Here is an 18,357-nt window from a genome sequence, read left to right as displayed (position 1 = left end):
TCCTTCCATGGGACTTAAACCTGGTCTTATCAAAACTTACGGGTTTCCTGTTTGAGCCATTGGCAATATGTCCCTTGTCATATCTTTCATGGAAGGTGGCTTTCTTAGTGGCCATTACTTCGGACAGAAAAGTCTTGGAGATCTGCACCCTCACATCGGAGCCTCCATACATGTTTTTTTTTTTAAGGATAAGGTGCAGCTGCGTCCTCCAGCTTCCTCCTGAAGGTGGTTTCCCTGTTTCATAGTAATCAGGCAATCTTCCTGCCTGTTTTCTCCTCAAAGCCACATGCAAGTAGGGAGGAGCAATGTCTTCACACTCTGGGTGTTAGACTGCCTTAGTGTTCTACACAAAGAGGACTAAATCATTCTGTAGATCCATCCAACTCTTTGTAGCGATTGCTGAAAGGAAGAAAGGTGTCCCTATCTCAGCTCAGACTTTTATCGTGGATTACATCATGCATTTGTACATGTTATGAGCAGGTGGGTGTTCCACCACCAGCTATCCTGACTGCCCACTCCATGAGAGCGCAAACAGCGGCAGCAGCAGCAGCATTCTTGGCTCAGGTCCCTATTCAGGACATTTGCAGAGTGGTGACTTGGATGTCAGTGCATACATTCTCTCGTCATTACACCTTTACTCAACAAGCTAGGGACGATGCCCATTTTGGTCAAGCTGTTTTACGGTCAGCATGTCCATGAACTCTGATCCCACCTCTTATGCAACTTTTTGGGATTTATCTACATCCTTAAATTGGAATGGACATGTGCAATCACTCGAAGAAGAAAAATCATTTAATAACCTTTCTGTAACTGTTGTTCTTCGAGATGTGTTGCACATGTCTATTCCAGAACCCACCGTCCTACCCCTCTTTTTCGGAGTTGGCTGGATAGAAGGAACTGAGGAGGTGCAGGGTCATCTGGGCCCTTCATACTGGCACTACGAATGTGCAGCACCAGAGCCACTCTGACAGGTACCACTGCCACTGAGGGAAAAATTTCTCGTGACTGTGCTCGGGGCATGCACACACCTTCCTTGGAATGGACATGTATAACACATCTCAAAGAACAACAGTTAAGCAGAGGTTAGTAACTATTTTTTCTAGTAGGTTTAATTTGTACCTCAACAGTAGTACACAGAATGGGTACACTTTAAGGGGTGTATATCAAGAATTGATTCTCAGGGGAGAGTATATTATAAATAAAATAATTACCATGCAGTTTTGTATAGCTGGAAGCCAAGGAGCTGGGAAGGGGGTCTACAAATTGTCCTCTTAAAGTGGAATGTACAAGGAGTCTTTTAAAAATAAGGTACATATATGCACAATACACTTCCAAAATATCAACATGTTGTTAGACTGTGTCGCTCTTGTGCAATAAAATGCAGTTACGCTACACTAGCTTTCCCTGTAAGTTGTCAGAACCTACATGTTACTAGAGTCTCAGTTATTCAGTCCATTAGGCCAATTATACATCTTGAGGGAGAACCCCTGGGCATGATTTATGAGCATCCTTTTATAGTACTTTCCTACTCACCTATCATTAGATTATTATTTGCCACTGTCAAGGTTTCCAGATGTCCTGAAAGCCTTTTTACAGGTTTAGTCTAACCTCTTAATAGTAGAGAATGTGATGAGTGTTGTTGTGGTGAAGTACTCCAACAATAAGAAGCCTAATATACAAAATAGAAAAATATGGACAAAAGTAATACAATATTTAAACAAACATTAAACTAAGACAACTGAAATTTAAGCAAGAATGTTTGTATTTATAAGAGTTTAGAACCTGGTTGTAACAAGAATAGTGATGTCACAAATATTAACCTTTTCATTCATAAATACTTCTTAACCATGCGTAAAATGTGTTCTCTTAGTGGCTCTTCTGCATTAAGGACCAAAGAACACAGAATCAATGTGAGATCTACAGTAATGCTCGTAGAATGATGAAAGCTTATATCATCTCACTCATTTTCTTTTTAGGAAAATCCGGAGAGACTACCCTTCCAAAATCCTTATTCAGCTGTGTGCTGCATTACTTCTACTCAACCTAGTTTTCCTCCTTGATTCATGGATTGCTCTGTATAACATACGAGGCCTGTGCATCACAGTTGCTGTATTTCTTCATTATTTCCTCTTGGTTTCCTTCACTTGGATGGGCCTGGAAGCATTCCACATGTATCTTGCCCTTGTCAAAGTGTTTAATACCTATGTACGGAAATACATCCTTAAGTTTTGTATCGTTGGCTGGGGTATGTATATTTTTCTGGTTTTGGAACCTAAAATAAATATAGGTTTCAGAGTAGCAGCCGTGTTAGTCTGTATTCTCAAAAAGAAAAGGAGTACTTGTCGCACCTTAGAGACTAACAAATTTATTTGAGCATAAGCTTTCGTGAGCTACCTCCGATGAAGTAAGCTGTAGCTCACGAAAGCTTATGCTCAAATAAATTTGTTAGCCTAAAATAAATATAGTTTCTTTACAACAATTTTGGTGGATGGAAGACGATTTAAAAGGAACAACACAGCAAGTATCAAATACCTGTTGCCTGTAAGAATCTCAGATGCATTATCAATAACAGGGTTCTATTTACTTCACTAGTCTGTGACTTTAGCATGTTGCAGAATTCACCCCTTGTTGCAAAGTTTTTCAGATTGTAAGTTCTTCTGGGGCATCCACAATATATTGTGGATGCTATTGCAATTCAAATGAATCATAAATTGTTTCTGTTGGAACTACAGTTGCAGCTGCCTGAGAGCCAATTACACATTTGACTATTTCCATCTCCAACCCTCAAAGCAGATGGTATCTCTTCCATTGGGGAAATTAATGTTATTGCTCCAGAATATCAACTACATATTCTACCTCTAGAGTGCTACTGTTTCTAAAAAAAAGGTAGCAAAACGGTGCCTACGACTTAAGTGATGAGAAAACCCTAGGCCTGATTCTCTTCTCTTACCCATTATTGTAAATCAGGAGTAACTGCACTGAAAACAATGGAGTTAAACTAGTGTAAAACAGGTGTGAGAGGCAAAAGCAAGCCCATTGTATTTCATGTCCTTAAATCTGTAATATCAAAGAGCATATGTAACACATGTTGCTAGTTTACTGTAGGTTGCAAGTGATATAATTGGATCAAGTCACAGAATATATAGTCTTGTTCAGAAAGATTAAAACTTCAAATGTGTGCCAGTTTATTTTGCCTTTTACAAAGTAAGTTATCATGATATAACAGTCTCCGATAGCCTTCATAACCTGGCCCTAGGTTTCATAGGATAATATAGTAATTTCATCTCATAATTCTGAGTGAAAGTTTTGTGATAACTATTATCTAATCTTTCAGGTGTACCACTTTTAGTGGTAGGCATTGTATTGGCTATAACACCAAATAACTATGGGCTTGGATCATATGGAAAGTTTCCTAATGGCTCACCAGATGAATTGTAAGTTAAAAGATAGGCATATTTTAAAAGTGAATGCTAACAGAATGCTTTTATCTAATGGTTATGTGTGAGTGTGTATGTGAGCTTCTTTCCTGAAAGTGACACTTCTGTGAATAATCTCTGCAGTATATATTAAGTTTCTTCCTGAAACTGTTTGCAAGGCTCTGATCCTGGTCACAAAAGAGGGTATACTCCAAAACACTGGCATGGAGCTAGAGCATGAAAATAAGGTGAAGGCAAGACAAGAGAAAGAAAGGAGATGGGGGATGAAGAGTAGAGTGTAGAAGAAAGCAAGCCTAAATGTGAAAAACAAAACAAACAAAAAACATCATATTGCCTAAGGAAACGGGAAACCTAAACCTAATCCATTGGTGTATTTTTTTTTTGCTTTAGCCCTTGGGATTCATTCAGATAGATGATGATGGACACTGTTATAAATACCTAGATAGAGAGATGAAAACTTGAATCAGTGTATGTGGCCTTGAGTATTGCAGGATGAAGTGTTTTCAACAAAATATAGCCATGCCTAATACTATTCTTTACCTAATACCTATTACTAAAATGAATGTCTGATAATATGATTTTTCCTCCTTTGTTTTTGTATTCTAGCTGCTGGATCAACAATAACATTGTCTTCTATATTACTGTTGTGGGATACTTCTGCATGATATTCCTGTTGAACGTCAGCATGTTTATAGTGGTGCTGATTCAGCTTTGTCGAATCAAAAAGAAGAAACAACTTGGAACTCAGAGAAAAACCAGTATTCAAGACCTCAGGAGTGTTGCAGGCCTCACATTCTTATTGGGAATTACTTGGGGATTTGCCTTTTTTGCATGGGGGCCAGTAAATCTGATATTTATGTACCTCTTCGCCATCTTTAACACGTTACAAGGTAAGTTTATGCTTTGTTATGGCCTTTTGTATAAAAATGTAATGAATAATTCCATTTTAAGAAATGCTTTATTATGCACAAGTGTTTAACAAAAATTATATCTTTGCTGTTACGTAATATAAAAAATAAAACTACCTTGAAGATGACCCTTCTTAATTGTTGTATTACATTTAAAGAAAATTAATGCAAAGCAAACACTTTCAGAAGTGACATGCTGTCTTTTTGAGTGCATTGTAATTACAATTATTGTCTTAAGGTCCATTCATAGAATCAGAGAAGCTACAAGACAAAAGACCTATTGGGTCATTTAGGCTCTGATGTAATTGATTTGCTTTTGAAAATGTTTACCCTATGTTGCATTTTCAAATGTGAGTTAGACATTTAGGACCCAATTTTTAAAAGTAATTAGGTGTTGTTCCATTCAGCATTGCAAGGTATCAGTGACTTAGATGGCTGAGTCCCATTTTCAAAAGTAACTTAGGCACTTAGGAGGCTGATTCCCATTGGCTTTCACTGTGACTTACACTTCTCAGTGCCTAAGTCACTTCTGAAGATGGGACTTACCTGTCTAAGTCACTTAGGCCCAGATCTGAAAATCCCACTAATTTCAATGGGAGTTAGATGTCTAAATATCTTTGAGGATGTGGGCCTTAGGCCTTGCAACAATGAGCAGAGCAACATCTAAATGCCATTAAAAATCTGAGCATTAGGGCCAAATTGAAGTGCCCAAAGCAGCAGATTTTCAAAAGCAACTAGGTGCCTAAATCCTGTTGAAGACAATGGGAGTTAGGGGTCTAACTTACCCTGAGAACTGGTCCAGAAAATGCTAATCTCTGTCTTCTCCAGTCCAAACTTGTAGCTTCTCCTTTATTTTTCATTCCCTGTAATCTAATTTAAAGAATTGCACAACCACATTCTTCTTTGATAAATTGTAGCTGGAAGGCAGTGTAAATATTTCTGACACGCTTTCTTTGAAAAGTGGAAGGTTTGAAAGCAAGTACAGTTCCACCCTGTATAGGAAGCCGTGAGTAGCAAGTGTATTTGTGACCTGGCACAGTTTGAGGTACTCCCACATTGTGTGAGTTGCATCCTTGCAGGAAAAGATGTGGCTTTCAATTTGTGGTGAAGAGGGCTACAATTACTGTTATTTGAGCATGAGTTGTTAGCCTATGTGGGCTTTCACTATGACTTAATTGTGATTGGTTGGGGGGGGGGAGCGAGGGAAGGGGAGACCAAAAGCTGCCTCGTAACCTTGAATTTGTGTTTTTTAATAAAATTTGCCCCAGTGGCTTATCAACACGGACACTGGTCTGTAAGTGTGTTCTGTTGATTCCATCACCACCAGCAGCAATATATTAACTCCAAATAAAATACGGAGAAGTTCCACAAAGTACGTGGAGAAAGCCAAAGCTATGCACTTGATTATACCTCCTATTTGAAATTGTACAGCTATAACGAGACTGTGTTGTTATCTTGTCTTGATTTCTGTACTGGAAGATTCAAATAAACATGTAGTTCCACACAGATCTTCATGTTTTAAACTCCGTTACCTGATGCATTTGTATTTTTGGTACTCTGTATCCTCCTTATATCTAATACATATCGTGCAAGTGTAATGAGAAAAAGCATTTTCAGCTAATGGCATCAGTCCATTGTTTAGACTATCAGTGTTTCTTCTGAACAAGAAGGTGTGAGAGCATTTGATTGGAATCAGTTGACTTGAGAAGAAACAAAAGGAAAATGATACATCCATTTAAAAAAGTTACAAAACGGCAAAAATTCTGTGGCTTGAAGTAATATTCTGACATTTGGTACTTTGCAGGATTCTTCATTTTTATTTTCTACTGTGTGGCAAAGGAAAATGTCCGCAAACAATGGAGACTATATCTGTGTTGTGGAAAATTCAGGCTGGCTGAAAATTCTGGTAAATATTAAACACTGCTTTCTAAATATGTAAATTATATAATTAAAGTCAGGTGTAAAGTCCCCATTGTCCTGAGCAAATATTGTTATGCAATCAATGGCATAGCAATATTTCCAGATCTATCTACTACTTTGTTTTATTTTCCTGATGCATAAAGATTGCATTTTATTTAATTGCAAAATACTGCTGTATAAAGTATTAATTTTGATTGATTGGGACTCTGCATATGTGTAAGGCTGCAGCCTTGTGGAGTCCTTTGTATGACTGGGACCTAAATCAATCCCCAAAGATCTGCTTCCTCAAAGTCAGTGGTAGCCTTAGCAATGACTTCAGTGGGAGCAGGGTCAGAAGCAGCTTTGAGAATAATGTGTGTTCCTAACAATTTGGGGGGTGGGGGGTGTCTTTCTTTGTACCATAATTGTCTTTGAAAAGTTATATGCACCCTTACAGAGTTTAAACTCAAAGGTGAAGTACTGCGGTTGCAGTTACTGATAATCTCTAAATGGGCCTACAGTCACAAAAGTATGATTAGTGACTTTTTAAAACTAAGAAATTAAAAAAGAGAAAATGTAAATTCTTACACATCTAGAATTATGCAATTCCTAGGAGAATAGTTTTCTATCTGAAATATTGGGAAAAGATCTTTGGTAGAAGTTAAGTTAAATTGCATTATTAACTGTACTCTTGCATTTATTTTTGCTTGAATGTACTGTACTATTTTCTGTAACACTTATTCTACTATAGATTGGATTAGAACTGCTACTAATGGTTTAAAGAAGCAGACTGTAAACCAAGGAGTATCCAGTTCTTCCAATTCCTTACAATCAAACAGTAACTCTACTAATTCCACCACACTGCTAATGAATAATGATTATTCAGTTCACGCAAATGGGAATGGTATGTATGTTGCAACATAGTACTTTTCAAACTATATCCTTTTGTTATTTTAAAACAGTTTTAGGCTCTCTTATGGCAATTTAAGGTGGGCAGTGAACCAATTATTATTTATGAATACAGAATCAAAATGTTTGTGTGGTCTTATAAATAATACTACAATTATCCAGTTGATATAGCAGTACTTTTAAAAAAAAATACTTACTTCTCATACTTAATGTGAACTGGTGATTATGTGCAAAATTGTAAATGGTATACATTACTCAAATACCCAGCAGAGGTGCTCTTTATACCCTGCTTGTCAGCTGAAGACAAAACTAGCAGTGGAAAGCTTTAAGAACATTTTAAAATAGCTTTATCAAGTTGTATCAACTATTAAAGAAAAAACAATCTACAGATAAAAGAAATGTGATGACACCCAATAAAACACTTTTTAAAAACATGAAAGCTATCATTTGGGAGTGCTATTAGTGTATGAGGGCTTGATCTGCAGAACCCCTGCTATCATGACCAGGACGTCCACATGTAAACCCCTGTCATAAATATAAAGGGAAGAGTAACCACCTTTCTGTATACAGTGCTATAAAATCCCTCCTGGCCAGAGGCAAAACCCTTTCACCTGTAAAGGGTTAAGAAGCTAAGGTAACCTCGCTGGCACCTGACCCAAAATGACCAATGAGGGGACAAGATACTTTCAAATCTGGAGGTGGGGGGAGAAACAAAGGGTTCTGTCTGTCTGTGTGATGCTTTTGCCGGGAACAGATCAGAAATTCAAGCCTTCCAACTCCTGTTAAGTTAGTTAGTAATCTAGCTAGAAAATGCATTAGATTTTCTTTTGTTTAATGGCTGGTAAAATAAGCTGTGCTGAAGGGAATGTATATTCCTGTTTTTGTGTCTTTTTGTAACTTAAGGTTTTGTCTAGAGGGATTCTCTATGTTTTGAATCTGATTACCCTGTAAGGTATTTACTATCCTGATTTTATGAGGTGATTCTTTTACCTTTTCTTTAATTAAAATTCTTCTTTTAAGAACCTGATTGATTTTTCATTGTTCCTAAGATCCAAGGGTTTGGGTCTGTGTTCACCTGTACCAATTGGTGAGGATTATTATCAAGCCTTCCCCAGGAAAGGGGGTGTAGGGCTTGGGGGTATATTTTGGGAGAAGATGTCTCCAAGTGGTCTCTTTCACTGTTCTTTGTTTAAAACCCTTGGTGGTGGCAGCATACTGTTCAAGGACAAGGCAAAGTTTGTACCTTGGGGAAGTTTTTAACCTAAGCTGATAAGAATAAGCTTAGGGGGTCTTTCATGTAGGTCCCCACATCTGCACCCTAGAGTTCAGAGTGGGGAAGGAACCTTGACAACTCCGTATGAGGCTGGGGAAGCAGAGTAAGAAAGGGAGAATGGGACAACAGAGGCTATAAAATCTTCTCACTTAAGAGGTCATAGCCAGAGGGCTGCATTGCTATTGGCTACTGGGCAAGTAATGGAGCTCAGTGCCAGTATTTTTCCTGTGACTTCCATGGCCAGTCTTCCCTAATGGAAATGTATTTATGTGTTGCAGGAAATGGTGCTTAAGGACAAAGTGCTTCATGACTTACATTCCAAATATGCATGCTTCCATTTAGGACAAACTGAATGCTGCCCACTAAATTGTTAGTCTCTGTAGGCAATGTGGATATACTCATTCCCTATCCATCTCTCCCCTTTCCTGGTTCATGAAAATGCAGGTGTTCAGATGTCACTGCACTCCATTTCAGATGCAAATTGGAGTGGCTAGTGAGAAAATTAGATATGGACATAATTTGAATGCACCCACAAAAAATGAACCTCTCATGGCTGAAAGTAATCTAAGTTTTGCATCTTTATCTAATGACAGCTCAAAAAAGAGAGCATGACTTATGCCAGGGGTGGCCAAACCGTGGCTTGTGAGCTCCATATGGCTCTTCTACAGTTGAAGTGTGGCTGGCAGAGGCCCCACATTCCTCCCCATTCTTTGCCTACCAGACTGGGGGAGGCGGGAGCTTGGGGCTTCAGCCCTGTGGCGGGTGGTGGGGCTAAGGACTTCTGCCCTGCAGGGAGGGGTCTCAGGGCATCAGCCCTGTGGCAGGCACACTGCAGGCCTGAAGCCCTGAGCCCCAGCAGGCATGCCCATGGGGCTGCAGCCTTGAACCCCAGCAGGCACCTCCCACAGGGCTGAAGCGCCAAGCCCTGGCAGGTGTACCCTGGCTCTCGAACTGCTGAAGATTGTCATATGTGGCTTGGATGGTCAGTAAGTTTGGCCACCCCTGACTTATGCTTTGGCATGTTGGTTGTGCACTCTGATGGTGCAGCGTTTCCTCTTTCCATGCTGAAAATAAAAGTAATGATTCAGGTTATCCCACACTTTGGAGCACATAGGTCATCATATGTTATAAGACATGAATACTGTAATCCTGGATGCCTAAAGGCCAGTGTTTCTTTCACTCAGTCAAGGGTTGACTCACAGCACTATTGTAATTGCTCAAATTGTTTTATAGGCAGTTGATGACCTTCACAGACTGGCTACTTTGTCTGTATGATTAGTACTGGGATGTGGCTGTAGTTGTCAATCTGTTTCTTCACTTCAGCAGGTGGGTATTGTAGTTGTAAGAACGCTTGATAGAGATCTTGTAGGTGTTTGTCTCTGTCTGAGGGGTTGGAGCAAATGCAGAGACAAACACCTACAAGATCTCCATTAAGCGTTCTTACAACTACAATACCCACCTGCTGAAGTGAAGAAACAGATTGACAGAGCCAGAAGAGTACCCAGAAGTTACCTACTACAGGACAGGCCCAAGAAAGAAAATAACAGAACGCCACTAGCCGTCACCTTCAGCCCCCAATTAAAACCTCTCCAACGCATCATCAAGGATCTACAACCTATCCTGAAGGACGACCCATCACTCTCACAGATCTTGGGAGACAGGCCAGTCCTTGCTTACAGACAGGCCCCCAACCTGAAGCAAATACTCACCCACACAACAAAAACACTAACCCAGGAACCTATCCTTGCAACAAAGGCCGTTGCCAACTGTGTCCACATATCTATTCAGGGGACACCATCACAGGGCCTAATCACATCAGTCACACTATCAGAGGCTCGTTCACCTGCATATCTACCAATGTGATATATGCCATCATGTGCCAGCAATGCCCGTCTGCCATGTACATTGGCCAAACCGGAAAGTCTCTACATAAAAGACTACATGGACACAAATCAGATGTCAGGAATTATAACATTCAAAAACCAGTCGGAGAACACTTCAATCTCTTTGGTCACGTGATTACAGACCTAAAAGTGGCAATTCTTCAACAAAAAAACTTCAAACCCAGACTCCAACGAGAGACTGCTGAATTGGAATTAATTTGCAAACTGGATACAATTAACTTAGGCTTGAATAAAGAGGTCTATAACATATTGACTAGTGTGGAGAAAATGAACAAGGAAATATTTACGCCTTCACATAACACAAGAACTAGAGGTCACCTAGTGAGATTAATAGGCAGCAGGTTTAAAACAAACAGAAGGAAGTACTGCTTCACACAACGCACAGTCAACCTGTGGAACTCTTTGCCAGGGGATGTTGTGAAGGCCAAAACTATAATAGGGTTAAAAAAAGAACTAAATAAGTTCATGGAGGATAGGCCCATCACTATTAGCCAGGATGGGCAGGGATGCAACACCATGCTCTGAGTGTCCCTAGCCTCTGTTAGCCAGAAGCTAAGAGTGGACGACAGGTGGTGGATCACTCAGTGATTGCCTGTTCTGTTAATTCCCTCTGCAGCACCAATTGTTGGAAGACAGAATACTGAGTTAGATGGACCATTGGTCTGACCCAGTATGGCCCTTCTTAAGTTCTTATTTTATGTTCTTATGTTCTTATATCCTGACACCTTATATTAGAAAAATAAGTAAACATCTTTCATATTTAACAGTGCTTTTGGATAATAATGTTAGGTAGAGTAAAATCTTTAGCTTGAATTCAAATGTCTACCATTTTCACATAATATTGTCCATATATGTAGGCGAACTACATGTTGTGAAGAAATCATGAAACTTGAGGAAATAAATCCTGAATGGTATTTTGCCATGTTCTCATTAGCTTTCCAAATTAAATGAGTTTGTGAAATAGTTCCTTTTGTCCCATCCCCCTCTAAAACCTTCCTCCATTGTTTGATACTAGCAGGATTAATGCACTTGGTACCTGACAATTCAGTTTACAGGTAAAAAACAAAACAGTAATTCTCACAGCCATTAAGACAATGTGGGTGAGGTAACCTCTTTCATTGGACCAACTTCTGTTGGTGAGAGAGACAAGCTTTCAAGCCACACAGAGCTCTTCTTCAGGTGTACCTTTCCAAGCTCTGAAGAAGAGCTCTGTGGGGCTCGAAAGCTTTTCTCTCTCACCAACAGAATTTGGTCCAATAAAAGATATTACCTCCCCCACCTTGTCTCTCTAATATCCTGGGACTGACACAGCTACAACTACATTAAATAGAAAGACTTACAATACGCACCTAAGCCTTTGCTGTACTTGTGCATTGTGGCAACTGAGCCACAAATCCCAGCACAGCTTTCCAGAGCAGAGGATTTTTGGTCCTCAGTGGTATTTTGGAATTATAGACAAACTCCATTGGTTTTAATAGGTGAGCAATTCCATTGATCTGAGGTCATCTCCCTGTCCTGTCCAATGCTGGTCTCTCAGATGACACAGAGTCTATGGTCTGCTTCTGCAGTTAGGTTCTGTCCAGGCTGAGGCTCTCGGCATATGTCCTGAGTTGGTACATCATCTTTCTGCTGATGCACCATTGCAGATGGAGGTGATGGACCATCATTTCCTAACCCACCTGGAAGCCTGAAAGGCTTTTATGATAGACACTACCACACATGCATGGAAGTAAGCTGCTTATTTTTACTTAATCTTTAATTGAATGTTTTGAATGCTGTGAGTCTGACCCTGCAGCCTCCATTCATACCAAAAAGAGTTTTAAGTGGGTTGGATGAAGCTTTAGACCCTGTATTACATATGCCCTGATGGTTTCCTTCCTTTTTCTTTCCTCTTAAGATATGGGGGTGGGGGGGGTGTCAGTCATCTGGAGAGAGAGAGTCCTCCTTGCAAGCCCTTTGATGAACCAGTTCCTTCCACTCATCGGCCTCTCATAGGGCAGTTGTACCTGAGGAGAGATAAATACACTGATGGAAGGACAGAAGTATACTGATGGTGGATAGAGTAACGCAAGATGGTAAGTTTGGAATTTTGGATGTATACAGGCTGTGGCTTTGCTTAGTTAGTGGATCTCTAATTTATAATTTTGTACTGTCACTTCACACTAATGTCTCTTCTTCTGCCTTTCTCTTGCAGATTTGCAGAGTTTGTGGGAATGGGTGTCTCCCAGATGAACATTCAAATCCCATCACTCAGCATTGTTTTTCAGTCTTTCTGTTACCTCTGCCTGGTTTTGCAGCCTTTATTTTATTACAAGACATGAAGAGGAATAAAACTATCATTTATCTTATCTGTTTATTTGTATGTGTTTCAGTGATTGACAGTTTTGTGCATTAAATTGTGTATGTTTGGGTTTTATATCCTGTGTATTTTTCCAGCTTTCTTTAGCAGATCCAACACCAGACCAGCAGGTTTGCAGGGAATTGAGAATTACCATTGGATAGTTTGCTGTCATCATTTTCTAAAACGATGAGAAAAAACTTTATAAATCTAGTCCTAATCAGAGCCAGATCAAGGCATAGGTATTATAGGTCTGAACCAACAAAGCCCTAGCTCCTGGAGATACGTGAATTACATCAGAATCTGAACTTTAATTTAAAATAAATAAAATAAGTTTCTGGCTCTTATTGCAAAGAAAAGCTTGAAAATATGACCCAAGTGCAAATGATACAGTAGGGTGACCAGACAGCAAGTGTGAAAAATCAGGACAGGGGGTGGGAGGCAATAGAAGCCTATATAAGAAAAAAAACCCAAAAATCGGGACTGTCCCTATAAAATCGAGACATCTGGTCACCCTATGATACACTGACATCTGCTTGAATCTGTAGGGAGCTTGGAACAAGAGCTCTGAGAGACATGTACGCTACACAAAACCTCCCCTAACAGAAGACCATGTGGTAGGAGGAGAAGAGAGCAGCAGGCTAAGCCCTGTCACTCAAACAGGAAAAATCCTGTCTGCTGGGCTAAGTACTGGGCTCCCAGTGCTGACGCTCCTGGGAACTAGAATGCAACCCTATTGTGCTGCCCCTGCCTCTTTGGGGCAGAGCCATGGGGGAGTCCTGTGTTCTGCTGTGCCTCTGCCCCTGGATGGTCTTAATCTAGCTTTGGTGTTGGCTGGATCAAACCACTGTCCCTCACATGGAAGCATATTCTGCAGCCGCTACACCAGTCTTAGAAATTCACAGTTCTGTTTATTTAAGAAAACTTCATTCCCCTTTGTTAGTCAGAAGGATATTTTCATGCACTGGATCTATGACCTCAGATTAAGGTATTCATAAATGTTATTTTTTAAAAAAAGTTTTGCCAATACTCATACTAATAGCAATGTTTTTATCTTTAATGAATACAGTTTCCCGCATAAATAACAGCACTGCAACTTCTGCTTGTGAGCCCATTCCTGAATATTTGCTTAACACAAAACACTATGTCTCAAAGGAAATGTTTGTTCATTTTTTGTTTTCCTCAACTTCATATTTTTCTTCACAACCAACCCACATCCTTATTTTGTTTTGTTTTCATATCTTGCCATCTCCTCTGGTTCACTAACAATGCATGGAGGAAAATAGTTTGAAAATGCATTCATCATTTTCTTTTGACTTAATATTAATTAAATCAATTGTAGTAACTGTGGTGAAATACCCTGAAACTTTGAAAATCATTTGAACATAACACAGTCCTTAAAAAGCCTACATAAAATATTAGCAATCATATGTATGCTATGTCTGACTTCTGACAGCCCTTTCAAGCTGGCCTACTTTACAAGAAAGAACTACAGAAACTCTACTTTGAAGCATTTGCCCAGTTGGATTTTGTTATTAGAAAAACAAAATAAATGGAAAAGAAAGAGTAAAAGTTAAAATACAACTGAAGTATCTAGCATGCAATGTATAGAGATAAGAGATCCATACCCAAGGATTTAGGACTCTTAGAATTTCAGAAATTCTGGAACCCTTTAAATATTCTCGAAGCTTCTGTTCCACTGAGCTGATAAGTCACAGTAAGTGCAAGTATACTTGTTCATAGCTGTGGCAGCCACCAGAAACACTCAAACTTTTTATCCATATGTGGGTTTGGATGCACACTGTGCAAGACCTGTATCTCATATGCTTCAAAGAAAGCAAATTCCACAAACAAGACATGTTTTAAAGAGGTAAAAGCTCAGTGCTCCAGATGTCTTGCAAAGCAGCTAAACTCTTAAAAACATTAAATTAAAAATTAAAGTTTTCATTCAAAATTGTTTTAATTATTGTTTTCTGGGTTCCATGTTTCTAGTAATTAATCTCAATTGATGTATTCTGATTATTTTAATTTTTTTGTTGTATTTTATGTACTGCTATATTACATTTACCTAATTTAGCACATATATTTTTCATTCTGGTGTAAGTCAGTTGGTTCCTGTTTGTGTTGTTTGTGCTTTGGAATTAGACACTATCATTATATAAATTATATCACATATTGTTTGACTAATATGGGGACAAAATATCAGTGGGAGATAACTATATGAGTAAGGTGAGAAGGATTTGGGCCCTCTCTGTAATGATCTATACAGTCTGGGTCAAATTTTGTCCTCAGGCCATATGTGAAAATTATTATATAACAAATTAGTTACAGAACAATCCCTACTTAAAACTCATCCCAGGAAGCAAAGAAAAGTGAAATATGACATTTTAAAGAAATATGCATGTTTTTGGTGACTTTTCACTCTGAATCCTTTCTGACTTATGCCATGCTTCTATTTTTGCAGGTAATGTCTCCAGTGAGAAGAACGGTGTTTCTTTCAATGTACAGAATGGCGATGTGTGTCTTCATGACTTTTCAGGAAAGCAACTCGTATTTCATGAGAAGGATGATGCAGACCACAAAAAAACCCGTGTCTCACTCAGAAGGACTTCAAAGAGGGGAAGCCTACATTTTATTAAGCAAATATGATTTTTTTTCAAAGCACATTGTTTTACAGAGTAAAACATAGATTTTTACTTTAACCATTTTACATAATGTGAGAAGACGAGAAACTGATCCTTATTTAATAGACGGTACTGGGGCCCTGAGGCAGTCATATATTGGGTTGATAAGGAGAGTTATAATTTTTAAAAAAATCATTGCTACTATTTGTCAAGGTACTTCAAATACTACATCACAACTGGTACAATTTCCAATTTGATTTTCCATTCTTCCTTTTTTCCCCCCAAGGTTTAAAGGAAGGTTTGGTTTTAGACTCTTATTTTGTTAGTATAACTACAATTAGTATATCTGAATACAATACACAGTATTGTAAATGTAAATGTAGGTAACTACAAGTTACACTTAAACAAGATTAATTTATCTTTCAAAACGTTATTTTCATTGTCTACTACATTTTTAAGATTATAGTTGCAGATTTTATAGCATTGTAAATAAGCTAAATAATATCCACCTTTAAGCATTTTATGGTATTTTTATATTTATTTCTTGTAAAATAAATTTAAAAATATTCCTTTGTATAGAAAAATTGATGTTTTGTTTTAACTTTATTGTTAGAATGTAGATAAAGTTGATTTCAATTAACTTCTGAAGATCCTACATTATATATTCATAGGTAATTTGTTCAATATGTGAAATAACTTACAGTGGTTACAGTGTGAAGATGTTTACAAGACACAGAACTGTAAATATGAACACTATCACTATCGAACCACTGACTGGGACCCAGGAATACAGTGCGTGAATGTCTTTTCAAGGGCTAAAACTCAGCAGGAGGAAGTGATTTATAAAGTAGGCAATAGGCTACTAGCTGTATACTTGGAGTGAAATGCTGGCCCCATTGAAGTCAATGGGAGTTTTGCCATTGATTTCAGTGGGGACACTATTTCACTCCTAGTGGTTGTAACAGAGATAAATACACGGCCAGTTCTCAACTGCAATATTTAGAGAAAGATAATTATCATTTAAAAACAGTAGCTGTTATTATTTAGTAGCCAAGACAAGTGTTTGTTTGGTTATTAAATTTGATAAAAGATCAATTTCTCTCACATCCTGAGCTGTAATGCAGGTTTCTGTTTGTTGTTGGTCTATGCTGACAGTCAAATCCTGAGGTCCTTACTCAGTGTTTACTTTTTACCTACTCAGCTATAACTTCTAATGATCTTCAGCAAGCGTTTATGAGGAGAGACTAAAAAGACTGGGACTTTTAAGCTTGGAAAAGAGATGACTAAGCGGGGATATGATAGGTCTATAAGATTGTAAATGGTGTGGAAAAAGTGAATAAGGAAGTGTTATTTACTCCTTGACGTAACATAAGAACCAGGGGTCACCCAATGAAATTGATAGGCAGCAGGTTTAAAACAAACAACAGGACACAATGCAGAGTTAACCTGTGGAACTCATTGCCAGGGGATGTTGTGAAGATCAGAAGTATAACGGGGTTCAAAAAAGAATTAGATGAGTTCATTGAGGACAGGTCCATCAATGGCTATTAGCTCAGACGGTCAGGGACACAACCCCATGCTTTGGGTGTTTGTAAATCTCTAGCTTCCAGAAGCTGCGTCTGGATGATGGGATGGATCACTTGATAAAGTACCCTGTTCTTTTCATTCCCTCTGAAGCCTCTGGAACTGGCCATTGTCAGAAGACATGATGCTGGGCAAGACAGACCATTGGTCTGACCCAGTATGGCCATGATTCTGTTCTTATGGTTGCCTGAATAAGGACAGCCGGATTTGGCGCTATATGTATAATATCTCATACTAGATAGAGAATGCCTCATTCCTCCTTATGTTCTTGCACAAGGGCTGGGTATAGCTGGAGTCCTTGGGTCCAGGAGTGCAAAGACTGCTACCAGCTAGTACCCACAGTAGTACCAGCCCCTCTGAAGGAGATTACTAGGGGGCTGGGTTATGCTAGCTCTCTACAGGGGAGGAACAAATGTTGTACTTCCTTTGAGGTTGGTGCACTTCCAGCATTCCCTGAGGAACCCTGGAAACACTGTTCTAGAGTGGTGAGCATTGGTACTGCCTCCTAGTTTGGACTCTGATGCAATGCAACAATTTGAACTCTTAACATTCTCACAAATGTCAAATCCTTCTGTGTTGTTACAATACATGGGTTCTGTTTGTCACCTAATTCTGAGACTGCCCTGAGCACATTTGTATAGGGACAATTTAAAACATTTGTTCTGTTTACTCACAAGGGTTGTAACTGCATGTGAACCACATGTAAGAATGATCATGGTACTACAACACAAACACTAATAATCTAGGCATACATTTCTGTGAACGCTTTAACTATTTGGCTTAGGGGCCTTTACACTGTTCCTTATAATACAAGAAAATTAAATTTAATATTTTCAAATGTAAAAATAAATAAATTTGTAGTAAGTAATGGGCATGAGCTATGGAATTTATTTCATTTAGATAATATGCAACTATAAATTATCTATTTACATTTCTCCGAATAATGTGATCCAGGTTACCTGTCCTGTAGGAGGAAATGCTATCAGGCCCTCTATATTTGTTTAGGTTCCACCTTTCATGGTTTTAGCAGCCCTACTCTTTGTAGAGGAGGTCTGAAAATGAACCCACCCAGAGCTGGTCAGTGCCACCCTGAGTCTGCTGGAGGTGAGAACTTGGGGATTGGTCCTGCTTTGGGCAGGGGGTTGGACTAGATGACCCCCTGAGGTCCCTTCCAACCCTGATATTCTATGAACATGGTGTGAGAAGTACCAAATGGCTATGTTTCTGTCCACTATTCTGATTGCCTGCAAAAAAGCATGTTACACCACCATTAAATTGCTTGGATTCTTAACTTGGTTTTATTTTTGCATCCAGTGTGTCCTTCTTGAATTTTTCATCCTTTTCATTTGATTTCTTGCTCACAGGAGATATCGCCTATATACACCCTCTCTATTACAATAAGTAAACATCTCTCATATATAACAATGCTTTTGATTAATAATGTTAGGTAGAGTAAAATCTATAGCTTGAATTCAAATGTC

The 18,357-nt window shown here is 38.8% G+C and overlaps 1 protein-coding gene across 3 annotated transcripts in view; it reads left to right on the top strand.

Moving 5' to 3' along the window:
• ADGRG2 (adhesion G protein-coupled receptor G2) overlaps nucleotides 1-18,127 on the top strand; it is an 84,450-nt gene extending 66,323 nt beyond the window's left edge. For all 3 annotated transcript variants that reach the window (XM_077816540.1, XM_077816533.1, XM_077816524.1), the window contains 6 exons: nucleotides 1,977-2,245; nucleotides 3,335-3,434; nucleotides 4,044-4,327; nucleotides 6,150-6,251; nucleotides 6,996-7,148; nucleotides 15,133-18,127. In XM_077816540.1, the coding sequence (XP_077672666.1) occupies nucleotides 1,977-2,245; nucleotides 3,335-3,434; nucleotides 4,044-4,327; nucleotides 6,150-6,251; nucleotides 6,996-7,148; nucleotides 15,133-15,317 (1,093 nt within the window). In that variant the 3' untranslated portion in view covers nucleotides 15,318-18,127. The remainder of the gene's footprint in view (nucleotides 1-1,976; nucleotides 2,246-3,334; nucleotides 3,435-4,043; nucleotides 4,328-6,149; nucleotides 6,252-6,995; nucleotides 7,149-15,132) is intronic.
• Nucleotides 18,128-18,357: the final 230 nt, after the last annotated feature.

The sequence above is a fragment of the Eretmochelys imbricata genome, chromosome 1 (genome assembly GCF_965152235.1).
Source record: "Eretmochelys imbricata isolate rEreImb1 chromosome 1, rEreImb1.hap1, whole genome shotgun sequence".
NCBI classification, from domain to species: domain Eukaryota; kingdom Metazoa; phylum Chordata; order Testudines; family Cheloniidae; genus Eretmochelys; species Eretmochelys imbricata.
Note: the sequence above shows the minus strand (reverse complement) of the source record. Positions and strands in the feature narration are given on the sequence as shown.